General features: G+C 46.5%; 1 protein-coding gene across 4 annotated transcripts in view; it reads right to left on the bottom strand.

The window, feature by feature from the left end:
• The window catches only part of MSRA (methionine sulfoxide reductase A), a 436,816-nt gene extending 420,510 nt beyond the window's left edge, over positions 1-16,306 (bottom strand). For 2 of the 4 annotated variants that reach the window (XM_068280043.1, XM_068280041.1), the window contains exons 1-2: positions 6,065-6,157; positions 2,198-2,403 (exon numbers count right to left, since the gene is read on the bottom strand). In XM_068280043.1, coding sequence (XP_068136144.1) covers positions 2,198-2,345 — 148 coding nt within the window. In that variant the 5' untranslated portion in view covers positions 2,346-2,403; positions 6,065-6,157. Of the gene's footprint in view, positions 1-2,197; positions 2,404-6,064; positions 6,158-16,243 lie in introns of those variants that run through there. The other 2 variants (XM_068280042.1, XM_068280044.1) reach the window with 2 other exon arrangements.
• Between the last annotated feature and the right edge of the window lie 2,253 nt (positions 16,307-18,559).

Below are 18,559 nucleotides of genomic sequence, written 5' to 3' on the forward strand. Positions count from 1 at the left end.
TCCGCCCCTTTACCCCTCAGTGTTTCTGGTGGCTGCTCAGCTGATCACATGACTCTCGTCAGACCTGTGGCACACAGCAAGTTTTCCTGGCATCAGAGTCTGCTGTCAAGTTTGCTTCAAGCGCCAACATTTGCATAGACATAAAAGATAAAATTATGCAAAAAAAAAAAAAAAAAAAAAAATCTAGAAGGTGGAGTATATATTCATGCATCTCTTGCTTTTGCCATGAACAACACTCTGAAATAGACTCTGGTTAGATCTACCAGTGATGGAGTTTCTAACTTGCATCTTTACTTTTCACCATATACATGCTGCCACTTGCAGAAATCATACAAAAACATGGCCTGACATATCATTGCTATGCTGATGACACCCAGCTATATTTGTCATTCAAACCTGCCGTCACAGACCCTACGCCACAAATAAACTCATGCTTAGCTGAGCTTCAGGAGTGGATGAATATGAATTGGCTAAAACTTAATGCTGACAAAACTGAGGACCTTGTTATCGAGGGCCAGGACTCAACAGCAAAGCAGCCCCAGTCTCAACCAACACCGCTGAGGATAGGGAGCTCAGACCTGAACAACTCAGACTGTGTGCGTAGCCTGGGAGTACTGATTGATGGGAAATTAAGCTTCAGGAAACAAATCTCAGCTGTTGCGAAACATTCCTTCTTTCATCTTAGGAATATTGCAAGGATTAAACACCTAATTCCTTCAGAGGATCTTCCAACCCTAGTTCATGCCTTCTTTACATCAAGGTTAGACTACTGCAACGTCCTCTACACAGGCCTGCATAAGAAAGACTTACGCCGCCTGCAAGTGTTACAGAATGCCGCCGCAAGGCTGTTAACGAGCCAACCCTGCCATTGCCACCAACCCTGAGCTCACTCCACTGGCTACCGATAAAATGGAGAATTCTGTTTAAGATTGGCTTACTGACATTCAAATCCTTGCACAATCTGGGCCCTGGATACCTGAAGGACTTGTTGCAACTGCATCACACCCCCCACAATTTTAGATCAAAAGGACGCAACACCATGGTCACCCCCAGAGTCCACCTCAAAACCTTTGGAGACAGAGCCTTTTGTCATGCTGCCCCTACACTTTGGAACTCCCTGCCACACCCAATCAGGACAGCTCCATCCCTTGAAGCATTTAAATCTAAACTGAAAACCTACCTCTTCAGTCTGGCATTCATGAACATCTGACTATCTCCTCTGTAACACAACCCATCTTGCAATCCTGTATTAATCATCTGAGACATAACTATGCGCTTTGAGTCCTATGGGAGAAAAGCGCTTTACAAATGTTATTGTATTGTATCTGGGACAGGTGAAGAATCCGGTGATCACCTGATCTGTGGAAACAAGCCAAGAAGATTAAAAGCCCTCGTCCACCCCTACACTTCAGTGCGTCAGAAAGTAACTCCTCTAGAAACACCGAAATGTAGGAACCCTAAAGTGATCACATGACCAAAAAATAAAAGAGACCTCATCCAGAAAATTACAGAAAAGTTGCTCAAAGGAAGTAAGGGATAGGGCTGCTGTCCCAGATGCAAGTTAGAATCTCTATTACCTGTAAGTATAACCAGAGTCTTTGTGGAATCATCAGGATGTAAAGCCCCCTCCCCAATCTACTTACCAATGGCTTCCTCCAGCTCGTTCCCGGTGACATATCCCACAATGCAGCTCAGCTTGCAGCCCGGTATCCCCAACGGTACTGAGGCCGACCGCGGACAACGTGATGGTGATTGACAGCGCTGCTCACGCAGGAGCAGTACGAGGCCGACCCTGAGGTTGCCCTCAGTACCGGCAGGGATACCGGGCTGCGAGTGGAGCTGCATTGTGGGACATGTCGCCGGGAACAAGCTGGAGGAAGCCACTGGTAAGTAGATCGGGGAGGGGGCCTTACAGCCTGATGAATACTTTAACTAGCATTTGGGACAGGTGAAGAGATAAACAAGAAGTCTTAAAGAGACTCACCTAGGGAGGGATTACACAAAATAGCAGGAGCTCTTCTCCTAGCGTGTTTCCTAGGTGGAAACACTGATAAACTGAGGTGTAAGGGTGGTCGGGGCCTTATAATCTTCTCGGCTTGTTTCCACAGATAAGGTGATCACCTGATTCTTCATCTATCCCGGATGCTAGTTAGAGAAAATAACTTTATATCCAGAACAGTGAAATAGGTTCGCTTACCTGAAACGCGCATTTTCTCCGCCCTCCCCGCCAGGGCTTCGCTTTTGCTGGGCAGCTGCGTCTTGGAGCTCATATCTCCCATGAAGGAGCCACTGAAGAGCTGGAACAGCAACACCCGAGAGGTCAGCAGCCGGGGGGAAGTCAGCATAAGAGCAGGAAGCAGTGGGGAAACTCACAACTTCTGTAACCACACAAAGGGAACCAACCTGTAATAAGGACAACATAACACAATGCTCAGTCACTGCCAAAGCAAACTCCAGAGTGTGGCCATGCACAGAGAGACTTTAAAGTGGGACTCTACTTAAAATTAAATGTTTGCTCTAACACAGTAAAAAAAATGAATATGAAACACTATGAGACTGTTCTGATGTCTTTTTAATTCATATCTACACCTCGCTAAAGCTGACTGATATCATTGCCAGCTGCAGGACAAATGATCAGATTGACTCCTAAGTAAGTACTATATTTTTCAAATATATGATGCACTATTTCTTCTCCAAAACTAGGAGGGGGGAGGTGGGTGCCTGCAAAATTCTGGTTCGGCTCACACCAATTCCAATTCCCGAGGGTCCTTTTACTCTGGCGTGTTGCGTTGGCCTGTCTTACCGCAAGCCAACACAACGCCAATGAAAGTCTATGGGGCCGTTCACACTGACACGGTGTGGCAGAAGTGATGTCTTCACCACAACCAAGCGCGAGTGCATACCTACGTTAACGGGCGACTTGCGGCGGACCGGAAGTCATGTAAGTCGATGGCGACACATTTTTTTTAAATGATTGCTGCAAGTACTCGCATTGCTCATGCGTGGGCATTTTAGAAATACACTTCCACACAATGAGGTCTATTCTCAAAGACTTCCCGCATGCGGTAAAGTACATGCGGGAAGTTTGCACCCAAAATACCGTCAAGTTGGAATTCTCAAAATGTTCCGCATGTTTTTTCCGCATGCGGAAAAAGTGTGGTAAAAGTGCGGGATTCATGCGGAAAAATTTCCGCAAAAGTCGGTATTTTCTGCAATAAAAGATCAATTCTCAAAAATGTTCAGGCGCATCATTTCGTCGTTAATTACCGATTCTTTATCACCTACAAGTAGTAGGTGATATATTCCGCATCCCATTGACTTTAATGAAGTGTGGAGGCTTAAGGGCTGTGCTTGGTGGACTTTAACTTTTTTTTTTTTAACACTTTTTCATGCGACCTTTTTACCGCATGATTCCCGCATGAATAATGGCTGTTTCCGCATCTTTTTTTCCTGCATGCGGAAAACATGCGGAAAATATTAGTGAATGTGGAAAAAATGCGGAGTTTACCGCTGGCGGGAATATAGCGGTAAAATTTTGCGGAAAATTTGGCTCCTTGAGAATACAGCCCATAGTGTGTCTTTGGCCACAGGAAGTGAGCGATAGAGAGCATCACTTCCTGCTTGGCCTGTTGGGGATTACCACATATTAACGCAGTAATCCCTGAAAACTAGTTTTTGGCAGTGCGGTGCCACTCTGAAACCGGATGCTGTGTGAACCCGGCCTGGGGAGTCAAATAATGACCATTTAGTTACATTTTATGGTGACTTATAATCAGTAATACATGGTGGGAGGATGGGGGGCTGCCAGCATGAATAGGAAGACAAAGGGACATATAAATGCTCGCTGCAGTCACACAGGGACAATGCTTGCACCACTGATGAGAAGAAACAGAGATTACACAACATAATAACAGAAATAAAGCTAACGTAACAAGCTTATGAAATCAGAGCGAGACAAAGGGCAAAGTCAAGCTGGAACAAGGCAGAAACAGAACTTATAAAACAGAAAAAGAGAAACAACCAAGAGCCCAATATGATGTAGTATGACAGAAAAATGGGGATTTTTTTTCTGCCCCCACTGGCAACACAGTGAGGGGAGTAAGTCATTGGGGTCAATGTGCGACGTAGGAATTTAATTGACAGGAGAGCAGTCAGACAACGGGAATCCTAGTGATGTACTTCCTGCCCTGCAGGGAGCACGTCACTGAGCGGGGAAAGGGGGGGGGGGGGGGGGCGGCGCTATACATATGACCCTGTCAGCCCCCTCTGCCACAGGGCCATAGGTTTGTCATTTTTGCGTTGTGATGTGAACAAACCCAAAACCACAGGGGTTAAGAAATCACTTTTTTTTGCAGTACAAATAGGGTAACAGCCCTCCACCAAGGGTGGCCAAAGATCAGCAAATAATCGATGAGTAACTGTACTATGTGTGGAACACTGTCCATATGCGGTTACAAACACTGGCAGTAATAGCCAATAGCAATAGCCACCGCGACCCCCAACCGTGACGAAGGGCCCCAAGGGCTAAGAGGGCCTGTTGCAGACGCAGCAGTGCTTCATACTTAATCTAGTTCTGGCGGGAAGACAGGTCCTCTTCAGTAAAGACCTGGAGCAGCCAATCAGCTTGCGGCTCCTGATGCCTGTCGCATGCGTACGAGAGGAATCGGCGCAGGAGACAGCCTGTATGGCTTATTCTGCTCCTGCACAAATTCCCATACATGTTAAATACTATTCCCCCTCCAGGCCGCCATGGATGGTGAAGAATGAAATAAATCGGCTTCCAGCAATTGCTGGCGGCCGAATTATAGTGTTTTATAAGTAACTTCAGCACTGTATTCTGACGGCGCCAACGTTACTCACTGCTGCGCCCAAGTCTCCTGCGCTGGAATGAAAGTGTTCATGTCACATGGCATGCAGTGTTGGTAGCTGCAAGGTGATTGGCTCTATGGCGGTTACACTGAAGAGGAAGTGAAGAGGGCCTGTCTCGCCATCGGAATGAGGGATGGCATGAAGCTCTGCTGTGGCTGCTCTGCAGAGTACATTTGAAATCGGCGCCGGTAGACTTGGTTATATGGCTGGTCCTGCTTCTGCACAAGTCCGGGCCGTTTTAATTACTATTCCCCCTCCAGGCCGCCATGGATAGTGGGAAATGATATAATTCGGCTTCCAGCGATTGCTGGAGGCCGAATTATTGTGTTTTTTAATCAATCTCGGCTTCATTCTCTGACAGCACCGACGTTACTCACTGAGCGCTGCTATAGACTGATTCCCATTATAGTCTATGGCGGCGCTGGCTGCGCCCAAATCTAGCAGCGCCGAAAAGCACTGCTCCGGCTCTGCAAGCCAATTTCACATTGGACACCATTCTGCTTTTTTCCACATGTTGCTTGTGTTCATCACTACAATGTATTCTGGCGTTTTTGAAAAATCACGAAATAACATGGAAAATCCCGTGCAGGAAACCGTGCATTGAGAACGCCAGAAACCTGAAAACGGCAGAGGAAATCCCACTGACATCGCCTGCGATTCCCCTTTGCAGACAGTCAGCTGCTCTCAGCCGCCTGCCACCAAGAATGATGATTCGGCTGTGGGAAAACGCTGCCGTGTTTCCGCGGCCACAAGTGTGACCCTAACCTCAGAGTTTCCTATTCTCTTCTCAGCCCAGACTTCACAATATCACACACAGTCAGTCACCTCCAACTGGCACTGCTGAATGTTACCATGGCTACTACACAGTCAGCAACTACCAGCATGAGCCAGTCAATCTATACAGCTTTAGATCAGTCTGTCTATGGTATTCAGAGCCTCTCCAGCTCCTGTAGAACTACAAGTCCCAGCATGCCCAGCTACCACAGTGCTGGAGAGGCACAGGCTGCCCCAGTGACAGCAGTCATACTGCAATACCAGAGAAACAGACTCAGGTACCTCTCCTGTGAAGGTATAATACTAACCATGACCTGCTGGGCATTGTGGTCCCTCTGCCCTCCCCTACACAACACACACACTGTACAGTTCAGAATGACATTACATATATCTCTAACACAGGTACGAAGAAGCATGTTACCTAACAGTCAGCTGCCATAGCCAAACACTCACTGCAGACTACAACTTCCGGCATCCCACAGCCTACAACTACGGCGTCCTGCTTGGCTCAGAAGACCTGCAAACTCTGCACACACAGCCTGTTCTGTTTGCTGTTTGTTTTGTTCTGTGTATGCGGTCGCGTGCTTTACAAGATTGCATTTTCTTGTGTATGTCGATTATTGTCAGCCTCTCTGTATGCTATATTTTCCTGTGCAGTAGACATTTTCAGTAGGGACATAATGCATGCGAGTGGTTTCTTTGGTTTTTATTCACAGATTATGAAGGTAGCTCCCTGATTTGAAATGTTTTTTTTTTTTTTTTTCTGATTTATAAATGGGGTACAGACTACAGAGTACCCAGCAAGCTCATGGTGAAGCAGAACTCCTAGGAGTGTGTAAGGGGCTACAATGGACCAAAAAGCCCTCTTACTGAAATGCTATGGAAAACAAGAGTTTGCTTTCTTAAAGCGGAATTGAATATATATATATATATATATATATATATATATATATATATATATATATATATATATATAAAAAAACAGTTTCCCTTACATGGGGCTTCTGCCAGCCCCTTGCAGCCTTCCTGTCCCGCGTCGGTTCTCCACGATTCTCCGTTCTTCTGCCGCCAGCTGCTTTCGGTACTATCCCACTGTTGACTTACAAGTCGATGGCAGCCACGCTTATCTTTCTACGGCCCGCAATAGTGTCTTGTGCTAATAGCGCAGGACGCTATTGCGGAGAAAGATACGCGGGGCTTTTGGCGCACATACGCAGTTGCCGCGGCGGCAATACCAAAAGTAGCTGGCGGCGGGAAAATGGAGGACTGTGTAGGACCGGCGCAGGATAGGATAACTGCATGGAGCTGGCAGAGGCTCCAGGTAAATGAAACTGTGTGTGTGTGTATGTGTATATAATATATATATTCAGTTCCACTTTAAAGAAAACCTGAACTGAAAATTAAAAGTCAAAATAAGCATACACAAGTCATACTTACCTTCCATGTAGTCTACTCCTCAGTGTCTTTCTCCTGTCCCGCATCCTATTTGTTCACTATGATCAAGGGAATTTTCCATCCTCCATTTTGAAAATGGCCATTACCCATAACAGCTTTCTGGTCAGCACACAGTTAAACTGTAACATCCCCCACTTGAGCCATAGGGAAACATGGACATTACCTGGTACATCAGTTTTTCTCTGAGCTATAACTGACAGCAACTGATATTTTACTGACAGCAACTGATATATTTCAGATCTGACAAAATATTGTCAGAACTGGAAGGGATTATTGTCAGGGGAAAATGGTGAGCTTCTGAGAGGAACTGATGGCAAGGTAACTATGCAATGTTCATTTGAAGTTACCTCATGTGTTTATTTTAAATATTTTTACTCAGTACAGGTTCTCTTTAAAGGGAACCCGTGGTAAAAGTGATGTGGAAGCTACCATGTTTATTTTGATTGGAGGCCATTCGGAGGCGGCCTGGTGTTGCGCTGATCCACCTTTTGCGCAATTTTCAATTTTCGATTTTATTTGATTAGCCGCACCCAGGCTATGCATATACATAGGTTAGGATTTAGTTAGTGTTAGGCCCCTCCCATGGAGGATCGACTTCTTCGCAGTGGGAGGGACGAGTACTTAATAGGTTGCATGCAAGCTGTTACAGGAAACTAACATCCTCCAGTGGTAGACAGGTCATGTGTATGCTCGGTGTGTATTATATCCCACAAGTGGGGCTTGCACTCTTTTGCAGGTAGGCACTTGCCTGTTTTTAAGTAGCGCTGTTCATTTCCTTGCTATGTACTAATTTATTTCGTTTTTGGTCAGCTGCTCCCACTTAACATCCATGCTTTTGGTGTATATGCAGAGCTTCTGTTTTGGTTCAAGGTGCGTTTGTAGTTTCTGGGGGGGCTCAGCGCATCTCTGATGGAGGCCATTCGGAGGCGGCCTGGTGTTGTGCTGATCCACCTTGTGCGCATGTTTATTTCCTAGCAAACAATGCCATTTGCCTGGCAGTCCTGTTGATCTTCTGGCATATGTAGTGTCTGCGTCACAACTCTGGGAAAAGCATATGGCTAATCCAGTAAAATCTGAGTCAGAGCACCTGATCTGCATATGCCTGTTCAGGATCTATGGCTAAGGCTTCTTGCACACCAAGACGTTGCATTAGGTGGCACGTTAAGGTCGCATAACGTGCACCTAACACAACGTATGGTGCTGCAAGAGCCGACGGTAGAGTGAGCCGCGTTAGGCGGCTCGAGTCCTATAATGTCTCCCAGAGTGGCGCTGATTGGCCAGCGGGACCACGTGATGCGGAGCGAGACACTCCGCATCACGTGGTCCCGCCGGCCAATCAGCGCCCGCCAGTGCAGTGAATATTAAGTAGCCATGTGCGCGGCTACTGTAGCTGGCTCTCCCCGCCTCCTCTCCGCCCCCCACTGAGCATGTGCAAACAGTCTAACGCGGCTATAGCCGCTCCAACGCCGTAGCATGCTGCACTTTGCACAGAACGTGCAGCGTTACATGTAACGCAACGTGGGCTGTGTGAACAGCCCACTTGTGTTACATTGCTGTGCGTTGGGGGAGCGTTACAGGCGCACTAATGTGCGCCTGTAACGTCTTGGTGTGTAAGCAGCCTAAAAGTATTAGAGACACAGGATCACTAGGACTGCTGGGCAACTGGTATTGTTTGAAAGGAAATAAATATAGCAGCCTCCATATCGCCTCGGGTTCCCTTTAAAACAGAAGGTATGTGAAATTATTTAGAATGCAGTGAGCGTATGATGTCTCCCACAAAGCATCACTGCTGAAATATGCAAATCACCCATTGTTGTCCCTGTAAGCTAAACACACCTCCTGATCCGCAGGAATGCAATGATGTGTCAGCCTGTTAATCACCACTGTCACTGGTCCCGCCGCCTCAGCCCACCTGCTCCTCCTTCACTATGGCGGCGAAGTTTTGTGAGCTAGTCAGCAAAGTCCTGCCATCATACCGACAGCAGTGCAAGAGAGCTGCCGCGGCAAGAGAGCGACGCGACCAGCGGGAGTGTGCAGCAGGGAAATTGAAATCTGCATCCTGTCATAAGTAAGAGGCCACAGACAGGACATAGATTTCAACCAACGCTTTCCAGAACAGACTTTTTTTTTTTTATTCCTGTGCCCTGGACGTTTTCGTCAAGCGCTTTTCTAAGTGCTTTTGCAGAGCAATTACGTTTTTTCACTTCCTAACGTAAGTAAACTCTTTGATCTGGATAATAAATACAATGTATTTATTCTTAAAAACGCTCACGCAATCGCCGCACAAAGCGATTTTGTGAGCGATTAGCGTTTTCCTATAACTTCCATTAAAGAAAACCTGTACTGAAAAAAAAGTTCCCCTGGGGGTACCCACCTCAGTAGGGGGAAGCCTCTGGACCCTATTGAGGCTTCCCCCGTCCTCCTGTGTCCCATGGCGGTCTCACTGCAGCCCCCGAAACGCACATGCGACAAATCCGACAGCCTGTGCAATATTTACCTTTTCGGCCCCAGCGGGGGCGCTGTTGCGGCTCTTCTGACGGAGATAGGCGAAAATAGCCGATCTCCATCGGGTCCGTTCTACTGCGCAGGCGACTTGCGCCTGCGTAGTAGAGCGGCCTGACGGAGATCGGCTATTTTCACCTATCTCCATGGGAAGAGCTGATACTGCGCCTGCGCTGGAAGGTAAATATTTACATCGCCGCAGCTCCGGGAGGATTTTCTCCGCCGACGTGGGATTGAGGAGGACGGGGGAAGCCTCACTAGGATCCGGAGGCTTCCCCCACCCGAGGTGAGTATCCCCCAGGGGAGGTTTTTTTCATTACAGATTTTCTTTAAGGCGGAATCACCTCAAAAATGGCCCATGCAGCGCTTTTTTAAGCGGATCAGAAACAAACCGCTCAGATGTGAACTTTCTCATAGAGAATCATTGCACAAGCGCTTTCGGGGCGATTTTTAAAATCGCCAACACTTAAAAAATGTCAAAAACGCCCCTAGTGTGGACAAGTCCTTAACAGTGGCGTAGCTAAGGAGCTGTGGGCCCCGGTGCAAGTTTGACAATGGGGCCCCCCAAGCACTCTATACATAACAATTGATACGGCGCACCAAAACCTGCCAATGGCAACTACAGTGTCAGAGGTGCAAGAAAAGCATGGGAAACAGTTTCTTACGGATTACCAGTATTCAAAGTATCTATAGAAGTCATTATTATGGGCACAGGACCAATAGAGAGCTAATACTGTAGTTGGGGGAGGGCCCTTCGGGGCCCCTCTGGCCCAAGGGCCCCGATGCGGTCGCTACCTCTGCAACCCCTATTGCTACGCCCCTGGTCCTTAATGTTTGTGCACTAACCCCATTCCTGTGAGAAATCAGCTTTATTCTTGTGATCGATATTATTTTTAAAGAGAATCTGTACTCTAATATTCTTACACTAAAAAGCATACCGTTCTATTCCTTATGTTCTCCTGTGCCCCTCTGTGCTGTTTCTGCCACTCTCTGCTGCGATCCTGGCTTGTACTGAACAGTTTAAGGCAGTGTTTACAAACAAACTAACCAGCTTGTCATAGGCTCACATAAGCAGAGTGTGTAAGTCATACAGAGCCTGCAGGGGGCCTGCAGAGGGTGTGTATCGCTTCTATCCAATCACAAGCAGCCCTGCATATTCCACACACTCAAGCTTTAGCCCGACAGACACGACAGAGGAAAGGAGATAAGATTTATTACAGAGACAGTGCAATTAGGAAAAGCTGCAGTAAGCCAGAGCACATTAGAACAGGCATAGGAACTTATAGGATAGAAGAACTAAGGCTGAAAAAATGGTTACAGAGTCTCTTTAAGGTTTCCTTCCATAATGAGTTGCAACATAACCGAAAACCATACAGTAAGCTTTATGAACGTATGCTTTATTGCAACCGTAAACGCACCCATTGCCCAGTTTATGCACAGCATGCTGTGCATTACTGCATCTAATCCTGCCATGCCATACTTGATGTGAAAGCCCCATAGAAGTGTCATAGCTCTGTGTTGCAATGTGAAGATATTTTCCATGGCAACACAGTAGACTCCATATGAAAGGGCCTTGTACCAGGTTAACTAGGACATGTCCCAAAATTAGGGCCAGTTCACAATGCATAGATGAAAAACTGATCCATATAAAAACTGATCCATCAAACAGATCCGTTTTTATTGGTCATCAGTTTTTCATCTATGACTTCCTGTTCCGTTACCGGGCGGTCAGTAGTGCCACACATCGGTCGATCTGGGAACAATTTGCCAAACGATCGTTTACAAAAGATTATTCCTAGTAATGATCGGAAATGATCGCTTGGGACCACTAATGTACACAAATCTCCTTATCAATCCAATCAGATTGACAGGCTCAATCTGATCAGATTGATCCTGTCAGATCATAAATGATTGGACCAACAACGGACAAAAATCGATTTTTGTCCGTTAACGGTCCCAAACGATCATTTCTGATCATTCATACAAATAATTTTTTGTAAACGATCATTTGGCAAATTGTGTTGTTAGTGGTCTCTTTAATACTTTAGCCGTTGAGCCTGAACGAGCATGCAGTTCAGATGTTTCTGAGAAAAATCTGACAACATTAGCTGCATGCTTGTTTCAGGTGTGATTCAGACACTACTGCAGCCAAGGAGATCAGCGAGGATACTAGGCAACTGGTATTGTTTAAAAGGAAGTAAATATGGCAGCTTCCTCTCACTTCAGGTGTCCTTTTAAAGTGTATCTAAAGTGCATCTTGAAAAAAAGTCATACTTATCTGGGGCTTCCTCCAACCCCCTCCGGCCTGATCGCTCCCTTGACACGGTCTTCCGCCTCCTGGATCTAGTACGAGGTCCCAGCATCTTTGGCCAGTGGGGGCAAGTCGGCGCATGGGCAGTGCAGCTACGTGGCACTTGCCCGTCTCGCTCGCACGGCCACGAGAGTTCTGTGCCTGAGTAATAGTACTGTGCAGGCGCAGAAAGCTCCCGATGACGGGAGTGCAGGGCGGTGCGGCTTGGTCGCACATACGCAGTAAGCTCTGACTGGCCAACTTACCGGGACCCCGTACCAAAGATCCAAGAGACAGAGGACCAGTACAGGAAGAGTTAAGAAACTCCAGTTGTTATCTCTATGCAAAAAAAGCCATTAATCTCTACGACTTTCAAAGTGGTGGAGATGGCTGTCTTCTGACTTTTATTATCTCAACTGTAAGTGAACAGTTTTCTTTTTATCTGCTAGAGGAGAGGTCATTAGTTCACAGACTGCTCTGAAAGAATCATTTTGAATGCTGAGTGTTGTGTAATCTGCACATATTAGAGAATGATGCAATGTTGGAAAACACACTATATACCTGAAAATAAAAATATGAGAATATTTTCTTTGCTGCTAATCTTCTAGTAATTATTCATAGTACACAACCAATTCATTATATCATTTTTTTTTTCGCATCAGTGTCTCTTTAAAGGGGTTCCGTGGAGTCCTGTAATAAACATAAACAGACACTTACCTGGGGCTTCTATCAGCCCCCTGTAGCTGTAATGTCCCGCGCCGTCCTCCTCCAATCACTCGTTCCCCGCCGCCGGCACCGGGCTCCCGTCTCAGAAGCTTACTGCACAGGTGCAGTAAAAGGTTTTCTTGCACTGCGCCTGCGCAGTAAGCTCCCGGAGACGCGAGCAGTAGCGCGCACGCGTACGGCCGCGCAGACGCGTCACACGCAGGGAAGGCGTGATCGGAGGAGGACGGCGCGGGACATTATAGCTACAGGGGGCTGATAGAAGCCCCAGGTAAGCGTCTGTTTATGTTTATTACGGGACTCCACAGAACCCCTTAGAGGGCCAGTGCACACCAAAAACCTCTAGCAGATCTGCAAAACACTAGAGGTTTTTGAAGTAGATTTCAGAGCGATACTAGGCATGTTTAGAGAGGTTTTCTAAACGTGCCTAGCGTTTTTTGGAGTGATTTTGTGTAGCAGATTCCTAATATGGTTACAGTAAAGCTTCTGTAACAAAAACGCCTGGAAATCCGCTCTGATCTAGCATTTTTCAGAGCGGTTTTCCACTTTCCTGTACTTTAACATTGAGGCAGAAACGCCTCAGAAATCTAAAAAATGCTGCAGCCCCCGAGTTTGCGTTTGTGGAAAAAACGAGCCGCTCTGGTGTGCACCATCCCATTCACTTTCATTAGCCAAGTGGTTTTCCCCCTGCAAATGTTTTAAAAAATGCTTCAGAACCACTCTGGTGTGCACCAGCCCTAAGTCAGCTGGCCAATATGGATGGAGTTTGCCACGGTGGCCAAGTTCGCAGTTGCTCTTATTGGGGCATGCTGGTTCAAGAAAATCAGTGGCCAGCTCACTTCAGGTCAGAGGTCATGCTGGGCATTATTTGATGGGAGTTCACCGCAGGCAAACCCGTGCAGCAGTGCATCTCAAGCCTACCGAACAGCCCGCCGCTCGATCTGAATCGAAGACACTGATTGGAGCAGCGGTTGTATTTTTAAAAAACACACAGGATCAGCACTTAGTGTGAAAGTGCAAATGTCTCTCAATGTCCACTCTCCAAATATATGGAGAATGGTTTTACATTGTGGTGATTTTTATCTTTGAGGTGTTGTGTGTGGAAGATGTCTTTTGGATCCAGATGCTGCTGATGACTGTGACAGGCAGAGGGCCTAATGACCCTAAGGTGCGATTGGCCTTTTCTCCTAGAGGGTCATATTCTCAGGGTGATTGTCCCCTATTCATACCTCCCAACTTTTTGAGATGAGAAAAAGGGACACTTAAGCCACGCCCCTGCCACACCCCTGGCCACACCATCACCACGCCTCTAGTTACGCATACCGTAAAGATTTCATAAGAAACATATGTTGTTTTATAATTCAAACCACACTGGTCCTTTGTATTCTGGTTCAATTTCCTTCATAGCAACATTTTAAAATTAGTACGTAATATATCAATTTATAGGTTGGGAATAAAGTTTAGTGTCAAACACCTTTTTAGTATAGAAATATATATATATTTACATAGAAAAAGGGGCAAAGTCCTGAAAGAGGGACAAATGAGGGTGAAATAGGGACAGAGGGACAGGGCTCCCAAAAAGGGACAGTCCCTCCGAAAAAGGGACAGTTGGGAGCTATGCCTATTCCAGGTGTGGTGGTGGTGATTCAACCCAAGAAGACAGCCTCGCTTGTCACATATATTTGGAGAGTGGACATTGAGAGACATTTGCACTTCTGGACTTCCTCCTTTCACACTGAGCACTGATCCTGTGTGGGTTTTTTTATAAATTGTATTTTTGGAATTTTGGAAGAGCTTCACCATTTATATTCATACCCAGTGTTCAGCCAGCGCATTGTAATATTAAAGGGGAGTTGATAGCAAGGTTGTATTGCCCCTTTTATGACAGGCGTGTACCAAAAACTTTTTTTTTTAGAAGTTCTGTAAATACAGCAATAAAACATTTGAAAAAAAAAACAATTTTTCCTTTTAAACTCTTTTGTTATAATTAGCTCCTTGATCGTTGTGTGTTTAGTTATTACAGGCCCCTCGGTAAGCTCGCCTATGAAGCCTGTTTAGTGGCCCTTTATTAACTAACAGCAGAAGGTTGCACTTGTGCGCAATGACGGCTCTCCAGCCTTTTACATTTGTGAAAAGTAATTACATTTATTTGGTTTTGATTGGTACGGGTTTCTCAAGGTTACCTTCAGACATGATTTTACATATTTCCAATTAGCACATGGTTAATTAATCACACTTGGATATAATGATTCCAGCGTGCGCAAGCACGCATTCCACCGGAAGGCTACTTGCCAGAGGACCCATGCCTGTAATTAAAGTGAGACTCCGCTGCCACTGAAAACTGCCGCAAAACGTTTAGCAGTGATCCACAAGACTTTTTTTGTCATTTCATTTGATTTGAAAGTATCTTTGTATTTTTTAATTTGCAGCCAAATATGGATTTCCAGAGGGACAGATTTCTGAAAAGGCCACATAGGCCCAGGCCTTGGGCGACAGCAGCCCGAGGAGGGCACATGAACATAAAAGAGGAGTTGCTACAGAGGAAGGAGGAGGCTGAAAATGGGGAGCAACACATGAAAAAAGGGAAATTGATGCCCACAGGCTGTTCATGAAGAGAAGGGCTACTGTACATGGAGGATATACATGGAAGAAGGGGGCTGCACATGGAATAAGAGGGGGCTGCTCTACATGGATGATATACATGGAAGAAGGGGGCTGTACATGGAATGGGAGGGGGCTGCTCTACATGGATGATATACATGGAAGAAGGGGGCTGCTGTACATTCATGTTACACATGGAGGAGGGGTCAGCACATGGAATGGGAGGGAGGGAGCTGCTGTTCATGGATGATACACATGAGAGGGGGCTGCACATGGGATGGGCTGCTGTACATGGGATGGGCTGCTGTACATGGGTGATAGACATATGAGAGGGGGTTGCACATGGACTGTGAGGGGCTGCTGTACATGGATGATACACATGGAAGAGGTAGCTGCACATGGAATGGGAGGGAGCTGCTGTACATGGATGATTCACATATGAGAGGGGGCTGCACATGGAATGGGAGGGGCTGCTGTACATTGGTGATACACATGGAAGAAGGGGCTCCACATGGCATGGGAGGGGCCGCTGCACATGGATAATACACATGGAAGAGGGGGCTCCACATGGCATGGGAGGGGCCGCTGCACATGGATAATACACATGGAAGAGGGGGCTGCACATGGCATGGGAGGGGCTGCTGTACATGGAAGAGGGGGCTGCACATGTAATGGGAGGGGCTGCTGTACATGAATGGTATACATGGAAGAGGGGGCTGCACATAGAATGGGAGGAAAGAGGAGCCACATGGCCTGGGGGACAAAAACTATCTGGCCTTGGATTTCCAGAACTTTCTAGACGGCAGACGCAACTGTGCTTTTTTTTACAACCCTGTAATCTGCACTGTCTTTGTGGAGCACAGAGTGCCTAAAGCCGCATCGGTTAGGCCCCTTGCCCAGCGGGGATTGGGACTTCATCCCTCGAGCGACAGTTCGGGGATGAGACTGTACAGACGTGTCGCAAGCCTGCAGGACGTGATGTTAAATCAGGGCCGGATTTGTACTTTTTGTTGCCCAAGGACTACACACCTGGAGATATGCAGGCTGTAAATGCGGCATCCTACTCTTCCTGGTGCGCGTAACCAATGTGACAGTGCGAGGGCGTTACCCTAGCAACCAGACAGAGACGTGTGTTCATTGGTCTGTAAAGACCACATGACAGTTTCCCCGTTGGCATAGCAACAGCGGCGTCTTCTCGCACATCACCACTCTCTACTCTTTTAAAAGTAATGATGGGCAGACACTAGCTCAGGCACCAGCACAAGCCTTGTATTGATTGGTCTATAAGGACCACATGGCAGGATCATCTGGAGCCGTGGAAACCAAACATCCTATGATACATCGCGATGACAGTGCTAATACAATAGTAGCAGTGGGTGGACACATATATATACTGTATACGCCCTCTTGCTGATTGATTGGCGCTACAGTTGCTAGGGCGATGGGAACTCAATTATGTGGGTTTTTTTTTAGACCAATAAACACACCTCTCTGTCTGGTTGCTGGGGTAACGCCTGTGCCCTGTCACATGGAAGGAAGAGTAGTATGTTACATTTACAGGCTAATTGCAGGAGCGGATAACCAGACGGACAGACCTTGAGTCCCACACATGGGACACACTGCAGCAACCGCCCAGTAAACCCAGCGCCTTAAGCCTGGCCTATGTTCCCTGCCTTCAAATCTGGTCCTGGTTAAAATAGAACTGGTCCACTCTGCACAGAACGCTACAGAAGCGTATGGGAACTGAGCCTCACTGCGTGGCGGCTGGAATGGGTATGTGCTACCATTCGTGGTCAGTGAAGTATAGGGAACTGTTGTGCATTCGCTGTTTCACCATTTATTTGAATCCAGCCCCTCCTTTACTGCCTAAGCCCAGCTGCGCAGCAGTCTCATTCACCATCATGTTGATAAAGGCGCGTACACTCGTTCAACAAGCGCACAAAAGCACATGACCAACCTGAGAAAATACACGACCTGACGAACCGCACGACCTTTACCTTTACATCCACACATCTAAACTATACCAACTCATTTACGTATTGTACAAGCAAGCGTAATGATGGACTGTACGATCCCACTGCATTCAAAACAAGTACAACTCGTTCAAACGACTTGTACACACACGACCAACTGCACGATATCAGCCCAACAGACATGAAGATCCGACGGTTGGATCGGGCAAACCGCCAGTGATCAGTCACTCGTCAAGTCGTTTGTGCCAGTAAACACGCCTGATTATCATCCAACAGAGTAAAGTCAGACGATAATCAGGCAGCAGGTTGGTCCGTGTGTACAAGGCTTAAAGGATACCCGAACTGACATGTGACATAGACATGTGTATGTACAGTGCCTAGCACACAAATAACTATGCTTTTTTTCTTTCTCTGCCTGAAAGAGTTAAATATCAGGTATGTAAGTGGCTGACTCAGTCCTGACTCAGACAGGAAGTGACTACAGTGTGACCCTTACTGATAAGAAATTCCAACTATAAAACGCTTTCCTAGCAGAAAATGGCTTATGAGAGCAAGAAAGAGGTAAAAAGGGGAATTTTCTTATCAGTGAGGGTCACACTGTAGTCACTTCCTGTCTGAGTCAGGACTGAGTCAGCCACTTACATACCTGATATTTAACTCTTTCATGCAGAGAAAGAAAAAAAAAAAGGAACACAGCATAGTTATTTGTGTGCTAGGCACTGTACATACACATGTCTATCTCATCATGTCACATGTTAGTTCGGGTATCCTTTAAGGCCTGGTGCACACCAAAAACCGCTGGCAGATCCGCAAAATACTAGCAGATTTTGAAATGCTTTTTCTTATTTTTCTGTAGCGTTTCAGCTAGCATTTTGCGGTTTTGTGAAGCGTTTTTGGTGTAGTAGATTTCATGTATTGTTACAGTAAAGCTGTTACTGAACAGCTACTGTAACAAAAAACGCCTGTCAAACCGCTCTAAAGTGCCGTTTTTCAGAGCGGTTTGCGTTTTTCCTATACTTAACATTGAGGCAGAAACGCATCCGCAATCCAAAATCTGCAGCAGCCCGGGAGTATGCGTTTCTGCAAAACGCCTCCCGCTCTGGTGTGCACCAGCCCATTGAAATACATTACCCTAGCGTATCCGCACCCGCAAGCGGATCGCAAACCGCAGCCGAACCGCTCTGGTGTGCACTAGGCCTAAGAATGTTTGAAAATCCCAACTAAGAACCCCCCCACTTGTGTACCTCCCTGCGGTGTGGCCTGTGAACTCCAGACAGACTGACTGAAACATTCTGCATTGCTGCCTCTCACACGTTTCAATTAACACATGTTAAAATAACCTGCTTTAATTATCACCTTTCTGAGCTTGCTT

The sequence above is a fragment of the Hyperolius riggenbachi genome, chromosome 4, assembly GCF_040937935.1.
Source record: "Hyperolius riggenbachi isolate aHypRig1 chromosome 4, aHypRig1.pri, whole genome shotgun sequence".
NCBI lineage: Eukaryota > Metazoa > Chordata > Amphibia > Anura > Hyperoliidae > Hyperolius > Hyperolius riggenbachi.